The 26,439-nt window shown below is 44.2% G+C and overlaps 1 protein-coding gene across 5 annotated transcripts in view; it reads right to left on the bottom strand.

Moving 5' to 3' along the window:
* Positions 1-26,439, bottom strand: part of LOC308334992 (uncharacterized protein) — a gene marked incomplete at its 5' end in the record, with an annotated part of 160,372 nt that overhangs the window by 30,868 nt on the left and 103,065 nt on the right. For 2 of the 5 annotated variants that reach the window (XM_080791914.1, XM_080791913.1), the window contains 22 exons: positions 1,475-1,496; positions 1,750-1,782; positions 2,833-2,955; positions 3,049-3,174; positions 3,628-3,856; positions 4,292-4,388; positions 4,845-5,049; positions 5,821-6,032; positions 6,576-6,730; positions 8,899-9,123; positions 12,015-12,118; positions 12,662-12,749; positions 13,926-14,067; positions 17,026-17,101; positions 17,670-17,768; positions 18,256-18,354; positions 18,883-18,981; positions 19,127-19,225; positions 21,016-21,213; positions 22,152-22,250; positions 23,273-23,371; positions 26,083-26,280. In XM_080791914.1, coding sequence (XP_080648040.1) covers positions 1,475-1,496; positions 1,750-1,782; positions 2,833-2,955; positions 3,049-3,174; positions 3,628-3,856; positions 4,292-4,388; positions 4,845-5,049; positions 5,821-6,032; positions 6,576-6,730; positions 8,899-9,123; positions 12,015-12,118; positions 12,662-12,749; positions 13,926-14,067; positions 17,026-17,101; positions 17,670-17,768; positions 18,256-18,354; positions 18,883-18,981; positions 19,127-19,225; positions 21,016-21,213; positions 22,152-22,250; positions 23,273-23,371; positions 26,083-26,280 — 2,827 coding nt within the window. Of the gene's footprint in view, positions 1-1,474; positions 1,497-1,749; positions 1,783-2,832; positions 2,956-3,048; positions 3,175-3,627; positions 3,857-4,291; positions 4,389-4,844; positions 5,050-5,820; positions 6,033-6,575; positions 6,731-8,898; positions 9,124-11,085; positions 11,125-12,014; positions 12,119-12,661; positions 12,750-13,925; positions 14,068-15,813; positions 15,868-17,025; positions 17,102-17,669; positions 17,769-18,255; positions 18,355-18,882; positions 18,982-19,126; positions 19,226-21,015; positions 21,214-22,151; positions 22,251-23,272; positions 23,372-26,082; positions 26,281-26,439 lie in introns of all 5 variants that reach the window. The other 3 variants (XM_080791910.1, XM_080791912.1, XM_080791911.1) reach the window with 3 other exon arrangements.

Below are 26,439 nucleotides of genomic sequence, written 5' to 3' on the forward strand. Positions count from 1 at the left end.
ACTTTGACAACCTTAATCAGTAGCACTTAACCCAAAGAAATGGAAAACTGAAATGGAAGGGCCAGCTTTGTATTTTAGCCCTTCCTTCTATCTTTACTACAAATAAACAATGAAAATGTATAAATCATAACAGCTAAATCATAGCACAGTGTACCGAGCCGAGCCATAGCCAAAAATAAATCAATCTCAGCAAACACAAGAGTCAACACACATGCAATCACACACACACACACACACACACACACACACACACACACACACACACACACACACACACACACACACACTTATGTTAGGCAAGTTATTTCCATGCAAATCAAATGGAGAAGTGAGGAGAGGGTGAGTCAAGATATGAGTGAGTGTTATCATCAATTTGTGGTAATGAAGATCAATAATTGTGTGTCAACTGACTGTTAACTATTCAATCATGTGGCGAATCCTCGATTATTATTTTTCTCGGCTAATAAAACGATTTACTATATTTTCTCTTCCGTAGGCTTACCCTATGATAACAATCATGTTAGTCTTTTGATTGTGATGTTAAATTCAGGCAAGGGTACATTTTCTCAATTGCTAGTTGCTTTTCAGAGGCTGAAGGCCAATTCATACAACCAAACGGAAAGGCTAGGAGGAGTAGGGGAGGGCTGGCTCTGGTTAGTGTAGACTGGTTAGTCACTGGGGTTACTACAGCACTATAGACATCAGCACAGTATGGCTGAGTCTCACGCTTCTCCATACTGTACTGTACAAACATCCAATGTCCTAAGCTTAACACAAAGGAGTTGGAGGTCAGGGGAAAAGACCTACTGTAAAATGTGAAGATCGTGTGTGGCAGGTGAGAGATGATCAAAAGAAAATAAATGTGTGACTTGGGGAGATGGAAGTGGTGCTGCTGTGTTTTTGTGATAAGAAAAGCATGAGGATGTAAAGGGGGCTTTGAAAAAGAAGCGTGTTGTCTCTACAGTTTAGCAGAGGGAAGTGAAGCTGGACTAAAGCATTAGATTAATACAATCACACTCATTACTAATTTACTACAGTAGGAGTAATATACTGTAACTTGGAACAAATATTATTGTTGGTTAATCGTCAAGATCAGGACAGAGTTACTATAACAAGGTATTATTTATATATTAGTATTTTTGTAGTTTATTACACAGCTTTGTTGAAAGCTTGATTCTGATTAGTCAATTACTGCATTCTGCAGTTTATTTCTTGATCACAGACTACTGTTCTCAATAACAGACCTCTATTGAATAGGAAACTTGTATGGCTGCATTTTTAAATCAATATTATATATATTTCCCAAGTAGCCATGTAACAAATGGGATAATGTACAGTGAGGGCGTCATTACTGGAAAATAAAGCCAGACATAGTGAATTATTTTAATGTACAGTGGCCAACCGACGCATCACTATACATTAATCCTAGCTAACTTTGAACATTAAGAATGGAGAAAAATAATAAATGTCTTACATTTGTCGAGTGTTCTGCCAGTCTGTAAAAAAACACAGTGCCAATCAGTTTCATTTCACCATTACAATGTTCTACTTCAGAACACTGAGAACAGAACATTCCATAATTTGCAATTGACTAACTAACATATTGGAATACAGTACGTACACACTCTAATAGACTCTGTCTACTTAACATTAGCATATTTGGCTTCATACAAGCCTATCAGTCAGTAACCAGACCAGTACACATCAGCAGAGAGACAGTAGTTAGTTGGGGGAGCAGGTTCAGGTTACCTCTTCCTCTTGCTCTGGGTCTGAATCGGACTCCTTGGGGAGAGCAAGCAGTGGTGAGAAGCAGGGACAGAGAGACAGAGAGGTGGACAGACAGACACAGACACAGACACAGACACAGACACACACACAGACAGACAGACAGACAGACAGACAGACAGACAGACAGACAGACAGACAGACAGACAGACAGACAGACAGACAGACAGACAGACAGACAGACAGACAGACAGAATGATAGGGGAGTAAAAAGAGAGAGAGCAAGCGAGGCATGGTTATCATAGCTATGAGAAGGGACAGTCAGTGGGAATTTAGGGGGGGGGGGCTACAATCAAATGTATTCATAGAATAAAGAAATAATTGATATTCACAAACTTCAAAGACAGTAATAGTTAGTGCTGTAATGTGTTACTGACACAGAAAGTACAAATTAATAAAACTTATATTAGTATAGTATACTAGTATACATATATTTACACACATACACATCCTACCCGAATTTTCTTCCCATTCTGAATTCCAATAGACTTTTTTAATATCATGTCAAATAAGAACTGTGTTTGAACAAATGATCCAGGCGATTTCACTCATATTAATAATAAGAAACAACTGCCAGCGAGCTAATGTTACTGCCGTAACTAATTTGGATTTGTTCCATTTTTGCCAGAAACAGACTGTATCAAATATGGGTGACTGACTATCATAAACGATACAGAGACACCTGCCCGTCAATATCGCAGAGACAGTATTTTTGGACCACAATTCTTACATGAGACGATTCTAAAATGACCCAATGTTATTAAATTGCTTCTGCAGCCCAGGGGATGAATGAGTGACGTCAGGACTTCGGTACTATATTGCGACACAAACATTTTAGGATATTCTTGGGCAAAAGAGTATATTAGACAAAAATTAACTTGCTTGAAATTAGACAAATACTGTGACATAAGAAAATGGCGATAACTCCCAGCATTAGACATTAGCATGATTTAGGTCCAAATGTAAGTCAGACTGGCACTAAGACTCTGAACACAACACACTTCTTTATTAATACACATTCTGTATTATACAGGGCCCTAGCCCTACCTTCGAGTAAGATGGGAGCGTGATATTGAGGTTGCAGATGGCACCTGGCGTCAGTGATCTGTAGTTCCTCGGTTCTTTCATGAAGGACAGACGACCACAGGGCTCCTGAGTGTTGTCTCGGATCTACAACATGGAAGATAGTTACCAATCAACATCCAGCAGCCAATCGTTTGCAAGGACAAAATGAACAAAAAAAAGAAAAAGAACGCTGCTCACTTTGATAAAGAGTGCAAGTCTGTTCTCCTTAAAGGCATAGAAGCTGAAGAGATGGTGCTGGCCACTCTTGGTGAGAGGCACCAGGTTTCCAAAGCAGTCTGCATAGATGGGTTTACCTTCCAGGACCTATAGCAAGAAGTAATGGCAAATATTAATTATAGAGCGGGAAATGATGACACACGTTTGAATTTCACACTCACATTTGCACACGTTAACTGCCGGCAGTACTCCACTGTTGTCTGTTGCTCAAGGCACCGTAGACATTGCCGGGAACGGTAGTGCACTCATTCACATTCTCCTTCCCAGCAACTTCTGGGCACAATCCCTCTCTATACTGTCACTACCCACAATTACTTCTCCAAGTATTTCTCCTCGTCTTTCAAGCTGAAGTTGAAGTCCCCTCCTGTTCTCTAGCCTGCATTCTCTAGTTATTAGTTGTATATCTTGTTTCTCGACCACGTAAAAATCACGTCGTCCTGATGTTTTACTCTGGCATTTCAAACCCCCAATTCGTCTGTGCTTCATCTATTGTCCTCTTATCCATCTTTCCCAATCACTCCCTCCCTCCTCCGTCCTCACCTCCACGTCTCGGCTGCGAGCCACCTCGGTGAAGTTCTCCTGCTGCTCCAGGGTCTTGTCGATCCTGTCGTCCGTCATGCAGAAGCAGCGCAGGCGGGCCTCGATGGGGTCGTGGGTCTTGGCGAAGATGACGAACTTGGCCATGTAGGGGACGCAGATGATCTCCCGGTACACCTGAGTGGAGAAGGTGACAGACTCCTGGACCTGCCGACAGTCTATCAGCCAGAACCTTTAAGAGAAAGGTGCATGGGAGAGACGCAGGTGTATATGGATGTTGACACAAATAAAAGGATATTTTTTTTACGACAGTCACATTTTTAGGACATGTCTGCTTAATTACAAGAGTACAAGTGATGAAAGAAAGGTCATGTACGGCCACTGAAGCTTACAGTTCAACCCCTGTTGATGGGGATTAAGACCCTGGATGCCGGCCTCCTACAAGTTGAAAGCCCTTGCATTAAGCAAAATGTAAAACGCATTTTGTTGGGACTTGTCACTTGTCACAAGATTTGTCACAGTGTCTAACATGGCATTGTTTGTTCCCAAATGAAGGCATGCCTAGATCCAATGTCCACATTGCATAGCTATTGAGACCACCATTGAGGGCTCACTGACTTTGTCACGTCATATTTTCACTCTCCTAGACCTAGATAATGGGCAATACCTGGCAGACACATTCGTTGTGAAGGACACACAGTCGTTGATGAATGTTAGGGGCGTGGTTCCTGTTATATCCTCCCATTGGGCGGGCGTTGTTCCACCTGCCATTATCACACACAAACAAAGCGGAATTAGACATGGTGACTGATATACGTGGAATTACACTGCAGATTAAAATTCTTTCAAATTAAAATTCTGTCTTTCATGATTATCCCATTCTAGACGGGAACCCCTTTTGGTGTTTTAACTAAGCATTATGTTATACTTTAGCTATTGAAAAATAGCAGATCTACGAGCTCATAGCGTACCACCGAGTGGCGCGCTACGAGCTTGTAGGTCTGCTATTTTTGAAAAATCGAAGAACGACTGACATTTTTAGAATCTGATCTCAGGTCAGAATGGGTTAATCAGACCAGTGTGTGTCCAGTGGAAACCTCGTATGAATCTGATCTCAGGTCACAATGGGTTAATCAGACCAGTGTGTGTCCAGTGGAAACCTCGTATGAATCTGATCTCAGGCCTAAATGGGTTATGGTTGGCCTCTGGCGGTGACTGACCCGTGATGCTGCAGAGCAGGCGAAGGGTGGGGGTGTCCCCTCCGAAGCCGTTGACCACGGGATCAGAGGTGCTCTTGGGGACGGGGATGGTCATGGTGATGGGCTTGTGGAACTTCCTCCGGCGCGGCTCCAGGGTGACAATGGGGCTGAAGGTGGCCTTGTTCCCCAGGATCTTCCTCACCACGTCCACGGTCATGGGATGGGCCTGCATGGGGGGGGACACATCAAGGTCAAGGTTATCGTTTAGTATACCTGAGTGTAAATGGAACTGAACAATAGCACCTATCAGACCCGCTCTAGGCTCAAGGTTTCCTCAGGCCCAGACAGAGTTGGGCAAGACAGCTTTTTCTGTCAATGGCCCAACTTCATGGAATGATCTCCAAAACTCCAAAACAAGACGTCACAACAATACGGATAAAAGAGGGCTTTATGTCGTTAAGTGCCATTCAACAGGCAAGGTTACCGTATCTTGTACCGTCGTTGTTTAGGTACAAAAACTGTATTGTTAAACCTAGGGTCCACAAACGTGCACTCACCGTCACTGACACAGAATGACAGTATGTTACCTGGCACGTATGAAGTTGGTTGAGTTGTCCACTGCATTGGTGCAAACAACTACTGTATATGGCCTTCAACATATTAACATTTTGTAGGAATTGACTCAAAGTCAAAGTCAAAGTCGTACGATTTGTCACACACGTTACTGCAGTGAAATTCGTTCTCCGCATTTGACCCATCTCTTGGAGCAGTGAGCCGCAGCCAAGGAGCGGTGAGCTGCAGTGTGCGCCGCGCTCGGGAATCATCATTTGATTAGTAGATTTGACCCCCAATCCAACCCTTTGGTGCTGAGTGTCAAGCAGGGAGGCATTGGGTCCCATTTTTACAGTCTTTGGTATATGACCCGGCCGGGGATCGAACCCCGACCTCCCAGTTTCAGGGCGGACACTCTAACCACAAGGCCACTGAGCTGACTCACCTGCAGACCGACCCTGATCCTCTTGGTGAGCGCTCCCTCTGGGAACACGGCCTGCACCTGGGGAACCACCGTGCTGCTCAGGATGCCTCCCTCCGGCCCGATCATGTTGCTGTCCTGCTTGATGCGCGACACCACGGCAAAGTACTGTGGGAAATCGCGGGTGATGATGCGGCAGATGCGTTTCCTCTCCAGCTCCTCTTGGGGGTCCAGCTCTGCCGAAGGGAGGGGCACACAAAGCGAGCGTCGTCAGAACCCAAAAGAACTTCTTAGAACTGTTTCCTTCTTTTATTTCTTAGGGCCGATTCATACTCCTATTTTAGAGCCGAATAAAAGTCGGTTTTGCTCTGTAGTGCCTACAATGTGACGTCATTTGAGGTTCGGGGGGGGCGGTACCGTCCTAAAGTCGGCTCTTCAATTTCTGACGAGCCGAAATCATTTCGGCACTACAGCGCCGAAACAGTGGTAAAATAAGAGTATGAATCGGCCCTTAGGATGCTTTATACCGTATCACATCTGCAGATTCCAACGTGAATAGTGACAAGCCTCTGGGCCGGCCCTGAGCAATTTGGTGCCCTAGGCAGGATTTGATGAGCTTTGGTGAGCTTGTACAGAATATATCTGCTATTTTTGAACATTTTGAAGAATCTTTAAATGGGTTAATTATCGTTTATCAATCCTAATCGAGGCAAAAGTCTGAAATAACGGTGATATTAACTTGACGTCATCATATCGCGTTGACGCCCTCAGAGCCCCACCTTCGTCCATGCCGTTGAGGACCTGGTTGAGCTCCTCCTCGGTGTGCTCACAGTGGTGCTCCTTCCAGCTCTCCCCCGTCTCGCTCCGCAGGATCACCAGCTCTCTCTCCTTCCCCCGCAGGGCGGCAAAGTGCGGGATCTCCACGATCACCGGGCTGCGGAAGTGGGTGTGGACCAACACAGCACAACAAGGACAACAACAAAGTGAGCGTGCATGCAGCCGGAGGACAACCGCATGTGCGTGCGTGCGTGCGAGCGAGCGTCCGTGCATGTCACCATGCCAGCATTCAACCAGGCCGCAGCGCACGACACGCCGATTTCAGTGTGACAACAACAACACGTCTAAGGTGAAGCATGCTAAAAGTGAGAACCATCCACCCAGGAAGACGATGACACCCGTCACGTGAAACAGGAAGCACTAACACAGAAGATGACGAGCATGGGAATGTAAACGCCGATTTATACTTTGCCGTGCGACAGGAGCATAAATCAGGCACAAGTGTGGTAATAACAGTAATGTGGTGGGAGCGGTATCTACAATACAATAACTAACAATAGGACATGGGGCACTAGCATGTGGTATACAGGAACATACAAATGCAGACAAACCGGGGTAGGGAGGTGGAGTAGTATTGGTGTAAATGAACAGAAATGGAACCGGCAACCATGGATTGTTTCATATGTATTGCTGTTGATGTGAAAGGGTTGTTTGTCTGTCTGTTGTTGTTGTTGTTGTTGTTTCTTTTTCTTCCTACCCGAGGAATTTTGTCCCTGGCGGCCCCAGCTGGAGAATACGGCTAACCAAGCTCTCGCCCTCGTTAAGAGGGGGTGGGGCGGTGGGGAGGTGGAGCTTACTGTGTGACCAATCAGCCAAGCAACGGGTCCGTGCGCAGCAGTGAGGAAGAAGAGAGCACACAGTGTTTGCTTTGGGGGTGTGGTGGGCGCGAGGGGTCAAACATGTGGTCAGGGAACTCTAATCACAGTCGACGCTTTATGTGGGTGCTTTGCTATTTTGAGGCTTATTCGTATTATAAGTCACTGGTGTTTTTATCACCGGTGTGAAGGCTTTGATAGTAAACATTGCCAGCAGAGAGTGCTGCTCACACTCATGTGTGGGGAAATTTTTTTTATAAAGCTACATATCAAATCAATCATGGTAAAGGTGAAGTAGTTAATCGCAATAGCTTGTCTCTGAAGGGTGATAAGATTAAAGAGAGAGTTAGCTTGCAGTTGGCAGTTTCAGAGGCATGCGGTAGAGCAGAGTAATATGGCGCTTTTCCACTGCATACTGGCTCATCTCGACTCGTCAACTTTGCCTTTTTTGGTTTTTCCCGTTCGGAAAATATACATGTGTTATACCGTATACGTCACGTGGAACTTCTTTGGTGTCACCTCAATCAAGGTTTCAAGCTAGCTGAGGCGATAACAAAAGGTGACATGAAAAACGGTCTGCTACTGATTGGTCAGAGAGAAGAGTATCTTGACTAGCATCATTGCGTCATGATGTACCGTATGGAAGTTCCCAAATATTGTTAACAAACCTTTGGACTAGGTGTTGCAAATGCGACACTAAATCACTGCATGCCCTATTTGTAAGCTAAAATATGTCAGAAACCGTTTGTTGGACTGTAGTTTCTAGCTGTAGCATTAGAAATAGCTTCAACTTCAGCCTTGTTCAGCACTATCCTTTGCATAGGGTTGGATGTCGCTATGACGGCGAGCTACGTCGAAAGCCGTCAGTGGGAAAACAAAGTTGAACGAGTCGAGCTGAGGCGGCACCATGCAGTGGAAACGCAACTATTATAAGGTTACACTGAGTCCCTGACGCTGGACAGAAGCAAAAGGCAGATACAGAAACAGGTTTAGTAAGGCAGAGGCAGGGAGGAACTTAATCTGCAAAAAAAATGAAAGGGCAGCATATTGTTAGCTTCTCTTCAAGAGACAAAGCATTATCAATACACGGGATGTAAAAAATTACATTTACATTTGCCACTAAACAGTCAAATCTGGAGTGTTAATTTATCTCTGACACTATTACGTATTGTATTGTACTGTACTGTACTGTGTACAGTAGCCTACCTCTCTTTTACTAGTAGCCTAATCCAAGCCATCTATGAATATATTCCTTCTCAATGAATTTTAAATTCAAATGAACTTCATTGACATTACGTCAGTATCTGTAGCCAAAGCAAAAGAGTAAAATTCCTCCATTATACCAAACGTCTTACAATCCTGGCCTTCAGCTCATTCCCTCCTTCATGACCACCCCTGATGCGTCCACATTTCCATATCGATCCGTCTACAACGTCTAGCACAGCCTTACCCGAGGAACTGGGCCCCCGAGGGCCCCACCTCGATGATCCGGGAGGCCAGGCCATCTCCCTCCACCATGGGGGGCATGGAGGCCAGACGGTGCCTCTTCACCAGCCGACAGGTCACCCGCGTCGGCGCGCTGCACTTCCTGGGCGGTATGATGATGCGCAGGCCGTTGTGGCGGCAGCCGCGCATGGCTCCGCCCCTGGCGTCCACCATGAAGCTCACCAGGAAGCTGGAAACGGTTGTGACGTGGTTAGGAATGTTTACACAGGTGTGAGTGATTAGAATTGACTTAACCACATGAACCTACGAGGTCCCTACTCTGGGCATGTCATAATAGGTGAACAATCGGCAAAAAATAGCTGATCTATAAGCTCACGACGCATTGCAACACAATGCATTGTTGGCTTGCAGATTGGCTATTTTTGCTGAAGAGATTGTGTGTAGAGGGTGAAAAGGAGGTGGGCAAGTACTACGTATATAATTAATAATAATAATAATAATAATAATAATAATAATAATAATAATAATAATAATAATAATAATAATAATAATAATAATGATAATAAAGATTTAGGGGATAAGTGTCTTGCTCAAGGACACCTTGACACATTGTCGGCAATGTCGGGGCTCGAACCTGGGACCTTCTTTTCCCCAGGAGGCCAGGTATAGATCCCTGAGGGACACCAGTCAACTAAAGTATATAGGGTTTAAGTGGTTAAGAATCTATGGCAGATGAGCTCCATTGTACAAGTGTTTGGCTGTGGTTTCTCATGCCAAGAAGTATGAACTTGCTGAAAGACAATCCATGGAAGACATGGATTGCGCCTTCATCGCACCGTCCTCAGGGTGCCGTCAGTGCGCGGTACTTTACCTCAGAGCACACACAGTACTGCACATTTACATTGAAAATGACCTCACCTGTTGAAAACCTACTTTCATTGCTCACAACACAACACATGCAAAATGCAAGTGGTGAATATACACGACAATCACAGATGTCAATGAGGGGCTATGGGTGTGATGGGTGTGTGTGTGCGAACGTGGCGCCAATATCTATTCATATTGTAAATAATTTAAGTAAAGCAAACACTTGGACACACTGTTGAACACAACACAGACAGACTTGACAGCACTTGAGACTTGAGAAGCAACTATGATCGTTATCTTGAATATACCTTATAATTTACCTTAGAGTTGTTGTGTGGAAATAAGTTTTTTTTTTTTTTAAGTCCCCACCCCCATTCTGTGTTGCCTAGAACTGGAGGTCTGGAAGAAAATCAGTAACATTATGAAGTACATCTTTATGACATCATCAAGATCATGTACTTCATAATGTTACAGATTTTTTTCAGAGCTCCAGTTCTATATAGGCAACACAGAATGGGGGGGACTTTATTTTATTATTTCCACACCCTTTAAGATAACGATCATAGCTGCTTCTTTCATTTTGTCATGTGTTTGGGGGTATAAAATAAATAAAAATTGGCAAGGAGGGGACAGGGAAATAAGGGGACTTAGGTGAGACCGTAAGGGGACAGTACTGTAATTAGTGGTGTTTGCCAAAGTGCCCCTTCTGGAAACGGAGGAACACAATGGCAAAACATGTTAGTGGCAGTGCTTTAACGAGACATTGTGTGGAATAAACGATACAGTAAATTCACCTCCTGTGCCTCTTAGCATCTCTTGGGTCACCTTGCTTTCATGCTCCAATGTAAAGCATTCAATCGTATACCTTGAACACGACCACCGCGCTGCATGTGGAGATATTTTATATGCGATATTTTGAAAACAGGCATGATCTGTTTGTTCGGGTTACATTGGAGCATAGCTTGCTGCGTGAACCCAAACAGAGAAAGAGGCTGTGTACAGTAAAAATCGGGGGTGTTCCTTTAACTCTGAAAGTGTAAAAATGAGTGCACACTGCTCCACCCGTCATCCCATTTTTACACTCTCGAGAGTTAAATAGACAGTCCGGATTTAACTGTATGAGACAGAGAAGGTAAAATGTACAACAAAACAACCTGTAGCAAACGGAAACGCACACGCACACACACACACACACGCACACACACACAAACAAACACCTCTCCTCCGATGAGAGCACACACTGTGAAGAGAGGAAGAGGAAGGTGAGGAAGATGAGAGGAAGAAGGACAACAATGGATGGTAAAGGCAAGGTGCAGTGGGTCACCTGCTGTGGTCTCCATGATCAGGGCACGGAGAGGAACGACTACAAAAAGAAATCACAACGCAGGGAGGGAAGAAATAGGGCAGGGGAGAGAGATATAGAGAGAGAGAGAGAGAGAGAGAGAGAGAGAGGGAGGAAACCCACAACAGAAAAAGTTAGAGAGAAAAATCTAGGAGAATCAACTTATTCAACCAACCCCACTCCCACGCACAAGACACTCGCAGTCGACAACAGATAAGAGTTATCGCTGATGCGTGTTCAACTGATGAACTCCATTCTGTACTCCATTCTGTACTCCATTCTGTCCATTCTGTACTCCCCCTGTAATACAGGGGGAGTATTTTCTGGTCCCCAGGGGAGGGGGAAATCACCTTTTCTGCTTAACTGGCTCAGGTCAGATGAACACAAGGGGTGAGCAGAGGTAAACTAGCAAGAGGTTTAAACCGGAGACCTTCAGGTTGCCAGACTGCCTCTCGAGTCTCTAGCCACTCAGCTATGGTCATCCCTTGATATGTGTTGTGAAAACAAGAATTCACTTCTTCTAGGGTTTCGTTATAGGCTGTCCCATAGCGAGATATCTCGCTCATGATATCAAAGAACTGAGGATACGTGAATGACCCTAAGTCCAGTGTGAGCCATCTCCCTATACCCCTTACAAGGCCCCAAAGTATAGTGCGGATCTGTCATTCAAGATTAGCAAAAATCTCTTCCTCGCCATCAAGTCAAGGAGGGTGTTTTGGCGAGATATCTCGCTCATGATATATCGAAGAGCCGGGGTTATGTGAATAACCGTACGTTTCTTGGCATGGCCACTGTGTCTGTTTGTGAGAGGGAGGGTGACTGATTTAAGCAGTCACACCTGGCCTGAGTCAAACCAGGTGTGACTGCTTAAATCAGTCACCCTCCCTCTCACACTGTTGTTCTGTACCTACCCAGAGTGGATGGGACTGGAGGACAGGGCCACGTTGTCCAGGTTCTCTGTCCCCCAGCTCAGCCGGTACGAGTCCCTCTCGTTCTCTCTAGAAAGAGCCGATACCTGTGGCACACACAACAAAGACACATTTTTACATACACACATACTACCGTGCACTGTGAACAGTGTAATACATAAAAATGTTAAACTCTAAACTCTGAGTTAAATCTACTTTTAATTCATGACAAAAATATCGGTGCCAAACATTGTCCCAAACAATGCATAAAAAGATAATTGCTCTATTTTTATAGTTATTTATTAATTCCCATTGAAGTTGACTGTTTCAGTGCATAATCCTGGACAATAAAGTTTATTGTTAAACTATTGTTAAATGTCAGCCAATATATCAATTAGAATACACCGACCAGCTGAATAAATCAAAGATTTGAGGCTTTTATGACATTTCTGAGACCATTCATGTTCCTGGAAGATGCTTCTAAACTTGTATTCTAATGTCATAGTTTGAACACTTCAAATACTCTTTCATCTTAAAATAACTAATAGCCGATCTATTTACGGCGGGCAGCATGCTTTCACAAAAAGACATGCTGGGCTTCTATGGAATCCAAATTACTGAAATCAGTCGTTAATTGAATCCATGTGTACCTGGTGACTGGCGAGCATCTCCTCCATTAAGCCTTCATGTTTCAGGGAGTAGTAGGTGTGATGGGTGGGCGTGAAGGACCTGTCCGTGCTGCGGGCGGCAGAGAGGAGAGTGCAGGTCAGACTGATGATAACATCTCAGGGAAGGATATAACAGATATAGCGGTGGGTCATTAATGTAAGCGTAAACATATTGGGGTATTTCTCAATATACTGTAGGCCCAAAAATTGCCATAATGAGGGAGAGAAATTGTATAGGAAAAAAACGGAATGAAAGCCAACAGAGTTTCATAACTTGAGTAACATTTTGAAAAAGTGTTACTTATTAACGCAGAGGGTGTAAAAATAAATAATTAAATGTTAAATGAACCTAAATGAACACCCAGGATTTTCCTGTTTTACTGGAAAAGAGAATATTATGGAACCATGTTAGTTTCCTACCATTGAAACTACTACTGTGTCGACATTTCTAAGTGAAATGGATGAAGTTGCCATGGAACACCTGGGATATGAGCTGGGGTGAAAATCTGAATGGCATTCATGAGTTATAATGCCTTCTAGCACACTAAAAAAGACTACAGGACTTGTCTGTCTATACAAACTACTGAACGAAAGTGCTGAGGAGTCACACACAACATCTGGGTCAGGTTCAGCACACAGTACCTTTGCGTTACAGCGCTGTATGTTGATGTGTGACAGGGAAGGCAGAGGGGAAAATTGAGGATATGAGTACATATTATAATGAATTGCATTTTTTATAGCACTTTTCCAAGTGCTCAAACGCTTTACAATGGTTCATTCATTCATACATTGGGAGGTGAAGCGGCGAACAGTCGACGCCAGCGTCCTCACTTCCCACATTCACACACCAATGGTGGCGAGCTCACACCGACCGACTCATTGGACTCATTGGTTGGTCATTGGACATTGGTCCATTGGTCATTGGAGTCATTGGACTCATTGGTTCAGTGTCTTGCCCAAGGGACACTTCGACATGTGGACAGGAGGAGCCGGGATTCGAACCGCCGACGCAGTGATCATTGGACGACCTGCTCTACCTCCTGAGCCACAGCCGCCCTGACATATTGTAAAACGTTAAGAATGGAATCACATTGAGATGTGATTACACACACACACACACACAAACACACACACACACACACACACACACACACACACACACACACACACACACACAACACAACACACACAACACACTTAAGCCCTCCACTCCCCTTTTTAACAGAGGCGCGTGTGTTTATTTTACCTGTCGGTGCGCCCCCCTTCCAAGCTGAAGCGGAGGTAGTTCATTCCGTCCAAGTACTGTCCTGGCAGGGAGTCATCTCCCAGCTCCCTCAAGTCCTCTGCCCTCAAGTACTCCCCTCCGTCCCCGGTCATCGTATCGTCACCTAGAGAGACAGAGCACCCTTTCAGACAGTGCTATAGCCTATGTGCACACAGCAACCATACACTGCAGTGTGCTGTGCACTCTCCTGTCGTTCTCTTTTACGTACACACCTCTTATCATCCTCATCCAGTACGCGATGGATGCAGGATTTGTTTGCGCACTCTACAGCATATGGCCATGGAATAAAAGCACTACTGCTGCTGTTACCACTATTGTACAGCAGGGGGCAGAATCCCCCATAATCACTACTTCCTACAGTTACAATTTGGCCAACATTTTCATATCATTGAGATTGACTGACGGATTAAGATTGATTGAGTTTGCCATATCTTCTGTTGTAATGGAACCCTTCAGATAGGACCACGGAGTAGAGATGAACAGAGGGCCAACTTCCATTGTAACGTGTATTGGATGTGTGTGCGAGGTGGTCATGTCATTAAACTGCATGGTCAAACTTAAAAATGTGTCATAAAACCTACAGTATGAGTGTGATGTAATAATATACAATCCTTCTGTACCGTTGTTGTGATGGTATGAATCAACCACTTTAACGGATGAACTTGAGATCACAGTCGAGGCAGGAGACCTCGTCGTGAAAGAAAGTGTCATTTATATTATGGTACTATTACACAAATCTGGGTCAGTTGTTTGTTTCCATGCTGTGACACAGATATCATCTGGTATGCATCACACACACTCAAGCCAAACGCTCCTAGATGGGAACTCTAAGTTGACTTTGCCCCAGGTGTGTCAGTAAGCGTATGCGAGGCCAGCAGGACAAGTGAGTAACATACTGTACTTAGACAGGGATGCTCTGGTGGCAATAGAATATTTGCTCCCTGGAGAGGGCAAGGGTTAAAAAGAAGATGAAACAATGTGAGCTTCACATTCAAAGAAGCACAGAGGAATTAGTTCATCTACGTATCAAAGACAAATCAATGCATTTTGTTTCAAGTTCAGTGGGCGTTTGTTTTAGCGCAGATAACGATAAGGTCATCACTTATAAGAAAAACTAAATCCAGTGGCGGGAGGCACACGTGAAAATGTGATTCCTGAATGTGTTCCATTGTTCAATGAGAAATTTGAAGAACTGAATGTCATCCCAAAAGAGATTTGACAATGAATCATAATTTGCTATGGGGTCTGGACGGGAACCCCTATTGGTGTTTTAACTAAGCATTATGTTATACTTTAGCTATTGAAAAATAGCAGATCTACAAGCTCCTAGCGCACCACCGAGTGGCGCGCTATGAGCTTGTAGGTTTGCTATTTTTGAAAAATCATAAAAATGCGGCACAAATCTTTGAATATATATTCTTTCAGAGCGAACGTTTTTTTTTATTTCGACGTCAGGCCTAAATGGGCGAAGAGGCTTTTATAAGAGGGTGTTTTTTCTGGATTTTCCACAACATGAGGAGAGTTTAAATTCTTAAAACGTTTCCTGTGCTATTTAGTCCCTTGAACTTTGTGTTAGACGGGGCAAGAGAAGAAAAACAACATGCTGCATTGACACGTGGGCATAACATCCTACAGTATCAAAGCGTGATGATGCTGTGAGCCAGAACAAACATTTCAAATGCTCCACTCAAAGACAAATTCTCCGTGGCTTCTAACATTTATGTTAGTATTAAATGACGTAACCAAATGGCCATGGCTTTAAGTTCATTCGCCATGCGAGTCACAGCACCCTTTAGTTGGGTTCCACAGTGAACCCAACCACACACACGACTTGTGTTGTTCTCAATACCTTCCAGGTCCATGGAGTCATCCGACATTACATCATCCTCAATGCGTTTCAACACTGTGGGTGGACAACATGGTCACTCACTACACGTACTACTAGAACCACAATGTAGACTCTATAGGGTCAAATAAATCAGCATTCCAAAACCAGGGCAAGGAGCCGTGCAGTTTGAAACTTATTAAGAAGATGAAAGGTTTTTTTTTTTTTACATTTTAGGTTCAGAATTTTATTACATTTTGGACCAGTTATTATGTCCTGGGATTCATTTAATTCATTTTGGGGTATTGTACATTTAGCCGGGGGGGCCACAGGCCCAAAAGCTCAAGGAATAGAGTTTAACCTGTGACGTCATGCCGAACTTTTTATTTGTGTTTTCTCTATTCACTTGGTCATTAAGGTCTACAGAATGAGAGGCCTGCTCTGCCGGAAACACTGCGAAAAAAAAATTATGGCAATTTTAGCATACCACACCATAGACAACCTATAAAGGGCCTTTTATTCTGTGGACCCTAATGACCAAATTAATAGAAAAAAATCACACCTGTGTGAACTGAGTGGTGCAACTCCCCTCTCCCCCCTCCTCTCCTCTCTCCCTCTCCCTCTCCCCCCTCCTCTCCTCTCTCTCTCTATCTCTCTCTCTCTCTCATTAGCAGGCAACAGTGCAGCACTAATACTATCTCTCTCTCTCTGTTTCTGGCACAACAGCGCCCCTACTGGTACTCATAGTCAAATACTGGTGCTCATGGCCACATATAGGTGTATAGGTAGGTGAACGAACACATAGGTAGGTGAACACGGACATTGCTGTTCCTTGGAGTGCACTCAAAAACACAAATAAAAATTACGGCATGACGTCACAGATCCTCTCAAATGTTGGTCCTGTGGCTCCCCGGCTAATTCCGGGCTTTTACACACCATGGTAGAGCCAAATGTACACTTAAAATGAGTGCAATGCACACTTTGGACCTCTCACCAGCTTATGACTGATTGGAGGGTTAAAGCAGGGCAGGTGCTAACGACCAATGCTGATTACGGTAACTCTCACTGAGATAAATAAGGATTGGTGATATCTGATACGGTTGGTCCACTGTAAGTGAACGTGTTACTGGACATGTAACTGGACTCCTAGACGACCTTCCACCAAAAGGTCTCCTTCCATTTTGAGCGCCTTTGATGGGGGGCCGACGTTGCTCGGCTCAGGTGTCCATCACTTACCCTCCTCGTCAGAGACGTCCAGAACTTCAGTCATGGTCTCTGGCACGTTGAGCTTATGTTTCTCTGATATCACCGTCTGTTGAACCAGGAACAGAACAAGGTTAGTAGTAATCTAAACGCTCAAAAGAGTTAGGTTATATGCTTCAAATGTAGGCCTTTGTGGTTTAGTTCAAAATGTGCCATTATGCACATCAATACAGTATATTCAGTGGTAAGTATAAAGAAAGAAGTTACTTTGCTTTTGTATCGTGCAAAAGAAAACATTGTTTTAACATCATCCCTTGATTTTGTAACCCATTTTTAACCCGGCGCCTATTGCCTAAACTGTAATCCTGCGCGCTGCTCTCCCTCTGCCAACCTGGGGAGAGCCCCGAACTGAGCTCATGCTTCCTGCATGAGGAGTGAGCAGGCCGCTTCTTATCACCTGACAGGGGGACGTTTCCCCCGTTGGACGTACAGTATCACGTGGAAGAAGAAAACATGCTTTTGCTCAGTAAAAAAATATATACATTTGGAGCATTAAGCTGTTTTGCAGACTTGCTTGCTGTCTTTTCGTACAGAAGTCTGCAGTGTCCCCTGGCACATTTCCATTACAACAATTAATAGAGACAGGGACAGGGTGACGTGACCGGTGTGTGACGTGCCGTTGTGGTGGTGATAATCTCCTCGGTGACGACCCTCAGAGTGTCCACCACGGAGATGTAGCCCAGTCTCCGTGCGATTGCCAGAGCAGTGTTACCGTTCTGCAATAGAACAGAGGTGTCAATTATCAACATACCGGTACTGTAGTTTATGTCCAAGGCAGGTTCATATCATTCCTTTTTCAGCATTTGAGCCACGGACCACCATTCGATGAGATTTAGACTTGCTGGCCCAAAACTAGTGAATTTTGTTATCATTGGACCTTAGGATTTTGTCCACAATTCCATTCTCCAATTATGTAGACCTCTTGTAAATGAACTAAGTAATGCAGATGTTTAACAATGATTCAACTCTTGAGAGCGTAAAATGACCCTTACGGGTCAATTTGGTTTCATTGTACACTCTCAATAGTTAAATGGACTTATAAGGGTCCATTTGGTTACAAACTCTCCATCATTTAGCTGGGGACCACCTGGAACCCCCTCAAGGACCACTGGTGGTCCCCGGACCACTGGTTGAAAACCAATGGTATGTATTTTGTGAATGAAGTGGCGTGTGTGTGTGCGCGTGCGTGCGTGCCCCACTCACCACAGTGATAGCGTTGGGACTGGCACCATGCTGTAGCAGCACGTTGATGATGTGCGTGTTTCCTTGCTGTGCGGCCTGGTGGAGTGGCGTGTATCCATTCTGGGAAAGATCCATGATGTCGAAGGTTAACAACGTCTCTCCCTCTCAGCTTTCCTACCGTCTCGTTTCCCCTACGCGACCTACTGTCCGTCTCTCCGTATAGTTAATACTAAGGAGGGCAGACCAGTCCCATACAGTACATACAATGTTGATGTACGTACAGTATATGTAATATGTAATAAAAACCCTACCAAAGACTAGCAATTCATCAAAGCCATGCTCTGTCTCCATGTCATCACAGCAATGCGAGAGTAATTGAATAATGCTCAGTCATGAGTAGTGTGTAAACACTTCAAACAAGTCTAGCATAATGGTCTACAGATATGTATTAATGGTCTTTAATACATACATCTGTTACATCCAACGTGGTGCAGTATGTATTCAATTGTCACTCCTCCTTTGAATGATTACATAGACTTTGACTTTTTACTCTGAGATCAGCTCTCATAGCCCCATACTGGTGGTGGTCTGACATGTTTAGCCCGATCGGTTTTAGCACCAGGACATCACTGTGTATAGTTTTAGTACCTTCGTCTTGGCGTTGACACACGCTCCATTCTGCAGCAGGAAGTTGACCATCTTGGCGTTACCGTAGTGACACGCTACGATAAGAGGAGTGTAGCCCAACTGGTGGAAATGACAGTTAATCGTGGTTAACTAATAAATGTAGACAGTAATACTAATAGATACACACAGCAAAACAGCGTGTTTTTAATAAACCCAGATTGGAATGACAGTGACCAACGAAGATGAGGAATGTATGTGTCCATACTTTAGTCTGCTGGTCGAGGTTGGCACTGTGTGTGGCCAGGATCTCAGCCACGGCCACTCTATCGTCCTGGGCTGCCAGGTGGAGGGACGTCAGGCCACTCTGTGCACAACGACAACAACAACACGTCAGTACCTCTGCAATATCACGGAGAAAGGCCTCATAGTCCTCACTCACACCTTCACATCTAGCATACAACACTGTCGCACGCTAGATGTAAACAAAGGGTAAGTGTCATGGCCGCCCGCCCCGATGCATTTCCAATGGAAGTCACGTGGTTCGACACGACATTTTTGTTGTACGGCTTTCGGCTGTGTTTTGACTAGTCCCCCTCCCCCTCATACAACAAAACCATGTGACTCCCATTGAAAATGAATTGCGAGCTTGCAACAGTCAACAAGTCTCATGCATCGGCTATACAACATTCTGTTGTGACAGTGTGAGTGAAGCCTTAGATGGCATGCCAGTCAGTCATTCGGGAGCCAGATTCAAACCCTTGCTTACTGTACACGCTAACTGTTTGAAGATAAAGGATGACCACTGACTGTGGCACTTTCATTGTAATAACACATAACATACATTTTCCCAAAGTCTCCTGCCAGACCACCAATCATGTTTAATAGACGGCTAGAATATACCGTTGACTTTGAGAATATGAACATTAACAGGAAACTATCTCTGGATAAACTGGATAAACGTGTTGTTTTTCTTATTGGTGACCAGTTCTATAGTTTCACCCATCCCTGTGCTAGAGGCAGATAACGTCTAAAGAGGTATAAATCTGCCAATTGTGCTGGGACAGCAGACGAAGCTTGACAGCTAGTAAATTGGGAGGTTGGGTTTGATTGAAGGATTCATTCTGGCATTCAGGGCCAGACATGTCATGACTGTCATCCTCTCCTCTGTTCTCTACTCACTGCACTGAAGAGAACGGAACCAGAATGTACCAACGTTCATCTCGTTTCAATCTCAGCTGGACAGATATGTCCATTAATGGAACACCCCGTAGTAGGAAATCCCTTGCCATAGACAAGCTTCCAAAAATACCATTCCAGGCAGTGAGTAGGCAAACGAGCAACCCTAGCCGTAAATTTCTGATATTATATGACATTATAGATCACCATTATTGTGCTAGCAAAAGCCACAACTGTCACATGTGTTACAAGCCGAGGCTCTGATGAGCTGCCTCGTTAAAATGTTATCTCTAGAGGTTGAGGTCTCACTGGCTCTTTTGTGCAAACTTAATTCTATTTAAAATAACACCACTTTCCTGTTTCTTATCTGAGGTCATTGGTGATAACAGATCAGGCTTCACGGTCATGTCATATTATACTGTAGTGAGTAGAGTTGCCAGTTTGAGGGCCGGTGCTGCTAGTGAGCAACCTGAGATTGTTTTCAAAGAGATTTGGTGGGTAGAGGGGAAATCCCACGATTTTGCAACCCAGTTTTTTCACCCAGTGCCAATTATCTAATGTAATCCTGGGCGCTACACTTCCTCTGCCAAGCTGGGGGGGGCAGCGGACTGACCTCATGCCTACTTCTATGCATGAGGAGTCCAAGCTGCTTCTTTTCACCTGACAGGGGGGGGGGGGGGGGGATTTCCCTGGCCGGACGTAGCGCGTGGAAGGAACACGTTATTTCCGACCAGTTCCTTTCCCCTCCATCAGGCGCCCAGGTTGGCCAGGGGGGAGGTAGTTTTAGAGACCAGGATTACTGCCATGTTTTTGTGAGGGTATACCTACCTTAGGGGACACGGGGGGAGAACATGCAAACTCCACACAGAAAAGGCCCTTTCGCCAACCCCGCCTCGGGTATATGGGCACTGATGAGGTGGACATTTTTTAATTCCGGACTTTTACTTGCAAAGTAAAAACTGTGCAGTGACTCAGTACCTTGGTGGGGATGTTGACCTGGGCCTCCTTCTCCAGCAGCAGGGCGGCCATCTCGGCGTGTCCCTCCTGGGAGGCCAGGTGGAGAGGAGTGACGCCCTGCTTGGTCAGGATGTTGGTCTCCGCCCCGTACTGGAGCAGCACCGTGGCGATGTCCATCTGGTTCTTCTTGGCCGCGATGTGGAGAGGAGTGTAGCCGTTCTGCAGGTCCAGACACACGTCAGGGGAAGAGTGGCGTTGTTTTTTATTAGGCATTTTTTGTATGACAACATCAGAATATTATCGACAATGATAATGAGTAGTTCAGTTATATAAAATGAAAAAAATAACAGGCAATGTAAATGTTCCACATACAATACATAATAAAAAAGACATATAAATGTGATAAACATGAAAAAACTAAAAACAGTTAAACAATGACAAGTGTGAACAGACAAACAAAACAGACAACAGGACAGACACTCTTGCTCTCAAACTTTTCCAACATGTTGTTGTAAATTAAGTGAATTACAGACATTCTTTTTAAAATGAGAAAAAATAAAATAAAGAAAAATGTCCGTCGACTACCTTTTTTCACTGACTAAGCTATGATGACTGAAACTATGAGACTAAATATAATGACAATTTCGTCGACAAACAGGTAAAAACGTTCAAGATAACAATTCGTCTACATTCTCGAATTGTGTAGGCTATTTGTAAATTAACTTAAGTACTGCAGATGTTTAACAATAATTTAACTCTTATTTAAATGGATCCTTATGGGTCCATTTGGTTCTTGTAAAATAACTTGAGCAATGCAGACATTTAACAATAATTTAACTCTTTCTGTAACTCTTGAGAGTGTATAATGGAACTAAATGGACACGCACGTGCACACACACACACACACACACACACACACACACACACACACACACACACACACACACACACACACACACACACACACACACACACACACACACACACACACACACACACACACTATAGTACAGATAACACCAACTCATATCTACACATCTTCTGTATGTAAATCCACGCGGCTATGCCCAGGCCCTCCTCCTCGCTGCAGAACAGTGCTATAGGAGTAATGGCGGCCAGTCAGTCAGTCTTAACGAGGGCCACTCCGAGGGTCTCACCTTGGCCATGGTGTGGGGGGACGATCCTTTCTCCAAAAGCAGGAGCGCCACCTTCTGGTTATCGTAATGCGCAGCGACATGGAGCGGCGTGAGACCATTCTGTAAGGTATGGATGGTCAGCCCACACACATTAACCGGTGGTTAGCTTAGCAAGCTGCTGTTATAATAGGGCTAGTCTAGTTAGGTAGTTAGTTAGTTAGTTAGTTACTTTATTGACACAAATGTATAAAACATTGGGTCCAAACAATAATGAAAAACCCATGAATCAAAAACTTTAAAAAGGTACAGTACAATACATTCAAATATACAATACACAATACAGAATCCCTTTACAACAGGAGCTTTCTATTGCTCCACAAGTGACAGGCAGGCATGTGGCATATGCAACATACATACATAAACACACACATACAGTAACATTACATGGTTTATAGGGTATGTTGTTACGGGTGGGGATTGTACTGCAGGTTAAGTTATATTTAGAGTTATATTAGAGGGCAAGAACGAGGACGGCGGATGGGGGGGTCCTTGTTATGAAGAACAGAAGAACATAATTCAAAGGGGAAAAAAAGTATTTGTTTTGTTATCTGTTCTTTCCTAGAACAAAGAAATGAATAGCAGTTAATCCAAACTAGGCTTAGGCCTCACTCACACCTTCGCATCTACATAGCATACAACATTGTTGGATGCTAGATGTAAACAAAAGGTAAGTGTCATGGCCGCCCCAATGCATTTCAAATGGAAGTCACATGGTTTGACACAACATCATTGTTGTACGGCTTTCGGCTGTGTTTCGACTGCCCCCCCTCCCCCTCCTCATACAACAAAAATGTTGTGTCAAACCATGTGACTCCCATTGGAAATGCATTGCAAGCTTGCATCAGTAAACAAGTCTCATGCATCCGCTATACATCAATCTGTTGTGAAGGTGTGAGTCAGGCCTTACCAATGCTGTGGCAGTCAACATAGCCTCAATACAAAAATAGCAACACAAGTTTTTGATTTTAGAGGACTATAGGCCTACTTTCACGTTGCATTATTTCGGCTGTACCCCTACCCCTGCACGTGTCATAATATCATCCTGATGTTATGTGTCTGAGTTGCACATTTGCGATGCATACCTTGCCAGCAGAGTCAGGGGGAGCCTGCCGTTGGAGCAGAAGTTTGGCCACATCCAGGCTCCCGTACTTGGCGGCCACGTGCAAGGGAGTAAATCCCTTCTGTGGAGAGAAGCATGGTGGAATGATGAATACAATTCATACGCAGGTATAGCTAGGGCTGTCGCGATCATCAAACAAACCGGTATATACTTGTATACTCTTTTTTTATATATATATATATTTGTGGAAAATACCGGTAGCTGATCTACAAGCTCATAAATCGTGGCGATGCGACACGCAATTTTGTAGAGGTATTTCCACCATTCATGAAAATGTTTTAAAATGTATGTACTTTTATGTATGATTATTTATGACAATTGTGCAAAATATGTGCAATTATCTCAAATAGCCATTATGGAATAATTGTGACAGGCCTAACGTTACGTAGGAGAATCTCTAAAAGTGACCAGTCTTCAGTCAGTAGACCTGTACTGTATTGGGCTCACATTACATTGTGACATAATGTGAGCTTTGTTTAATTTGTTTAATCGTATGATTTGATCAGATGAAACCACCCAAAAAAAAGCAACAAAAAAATAAGTTGTTTAAATTGTAGGCCTATAGCCTACCTAAATCTTGACTTGCAAGCATCAATGACTTGCACCTAATACATTATGTATGTATTTCAATATCCAACACAATGCTTCAAATTCACAACACAATTTGCCCTCTGCATCCAGCAGAGGGCAATCTTTGGCCATTATGGAACATCCAGCAAGCCTTGCCCCGATAGGCTGCCTGTGTCTGACAGTAGTCACATGACTAGTGTGTTATGAACCAGCCCATGCCCAAACCCTCCTTTGTTTGTCCTTTGGAATATAACTGATGTAATGTCTAACTGAAAACAAACCAGTTGCCTCACTGGCATGGGGAGAGAGGGGGGGGGGGGAGAAATAAGGCATAGAGGACCAATAAATGAAGAAACATTGCTACATAATGGAACAAACAAGGACAGATCTACTGAGAGATCATCTCAAATGTTAACTGGTTGTTACACTAAAAGGCGGGCTCAGGGTGAGATCAGATTGTTATTCCAACTGTCTGAAACAGCATGTCAGCTCTCTGAGGCTTATTGGGAACACAGCCACACCCTTTCTTCCACAAGAGTTGGGAGGGAGGGAGGCTGGGAGGGAGGGAGGGAGAGAGAGAGAGAGAGAGAGAGAGAGAGAGAGAGAGAGAGAGAGAGAGAGAGATTGGGGGGATGCGGTAAAAGGCTAAAAGCCCTCTGATGGAATATAGATTAAGCTAAAGGAAAAATCACTTCAAATTGAATTAACATGACAGTATATCAAACACAAGAAAAATGGAGATAGAAATTAGAAAAATGGAAGAGAAACAAGGGGAGAGAGAGAGAGAGAGGGAGAGAGAGAGAGAGAGAAAGTCTGGACAGATGGTGTTATTTTGGTGGTGCTATTTTGACTGCAGCGCTCGCCTCCAAGACTCTCTGTGTGTGTGTGTGTGTGTGTGTGTGTGTGTGTGTGTGTGTGTGTGTGTGTGTGTGTGTGTGTGTGTGTGTGTGTGACGTGTGTGTGTGTGTGAATAAATTAAGCAATAATCTTTCCTGCTGGACGCACTTAAGATCTCTGAAGGACTAAACCTCCAGTGTCCTCAGCTTCTTGCCGTAAGCACCTATTCTAGCGACGGTGACGTCAATAAATTGAATTAGAAATCACTCAACATCATCAATCATTCATCACAAGTAGGTCACTGGAGTCTCCTTCCTACAGTCTGGGCAGTGTGTCATTCAAAGATGGTAGTGATAGGAGTGAATATATTTCCTTGTGGTATTATAATTTCATTTAAAGAGGATGGTGAATAGTGAGGATGGAGTGGGGTAGCAATGATTTACAGGAACAAAGTTCCTGAGCAGGGAATTGAACGAAGGATGATTGACTTAAGGCTCATACATACTCCAGTTTTTGGTGATAGCTTATCACCGCGGTGTAGTTTTTAAAGGGTTGGAAAACTACACCATTACGTCAGTCGCGGTGATGATCAGATATCACCGCTATCAACACAGACCCATCTCTCTGTTTTTACTATCAGACAAGTCTTTTCACTCTGGAGCTATCACCCCATTCACTGATTGGTCTAGATGTTGGGTAAACCACAGGGAGGCGGGGTCAATCCTTAAGGACATCACCGCGAGTATGATGGCCTCAACTCTTATCACCGTTTTAGGTGATAAGCTATCACCTAAAACGGTGATAACCTATCACCAAAAACTGGAGTATGTATGAGCCTTTAAGGCCTATTCATCCAGTTTTCGGTGATGAGGTGACCACTGACCACCACTATCACCGAAAACTACAACATGACTGTGGACAAACCTATGCCTTGACATGAACACAGAGAATATTACATACATTTATCGATAGACCAAGATATGGAATGGAAAAGTAATTAAACCCATATTTTTCCTTAGAATTGCTAAATACAAGATACAGATACTTAGAATTGACACAATTGTATTATTTCCATTGCCAAGCGATTCGATACCGATTATTTCCATTGTAAAACCATACGATACAAAGCCAAACGATACGATACGATATTTGCTGATTCCATTTCGATATACTATTATAGCGAGCGATACTTTATAACAGTGAGCACTGCGACGACTTTTGAGCTTGTAGAGCGGCTATTTTTGCTACGTGGCCCTAGTCTGGAGTGAGTGCGGAAACATAGTGGTCCAAAGATGCCCTGCACCCCCCGTAACATACTGTATATTATGTGTGACCGAAGTCTTTGTGCAGTATTAATTATGTCACCTTGGTGGCCAGCGAGTGCGAGGCTCCGGCCTCCAGCAGCACGGAGGCCGTCTCCTCCTGTCCCTCGCGGGCCGAGATGTGCAGCGGCGTGTAGCCGTTGTTGGTGGAGGCGTCGGGGTGGGCCATGTGCTGCAGCAGCAGCTGGACGATCTCCGTCTTCCCCAGGCGAGACGCGATGTGCAGCGGAGTCTGGTCCTCCTGGGACAGGGCAGGGGCAGGGCAGCAATAAATAAACGCCTTGTTGGCTAATAGGTCGCCATTCAACAAGTTGCATGGCGACCCATTGGTGTGGTTTGTGTCATGAACTGTGTGCTTTTATTGTGTAGTTATGTTCCTAGTGTTTCCTGTCTACTCTAG

Source organism: Protomyctophum bolini (assembly GCF_963924005.1).
Source record: "Protomyctophum bolini genome assembly, chromosome: 20".
In the NCBI taxonomy this organism is placed as follows: Eukaryota; Metazoa; Chordata; class Actinopteri; order Myctophiformes; family Myctophidae; genus Protomyctophum; species Protomyctophum bolini.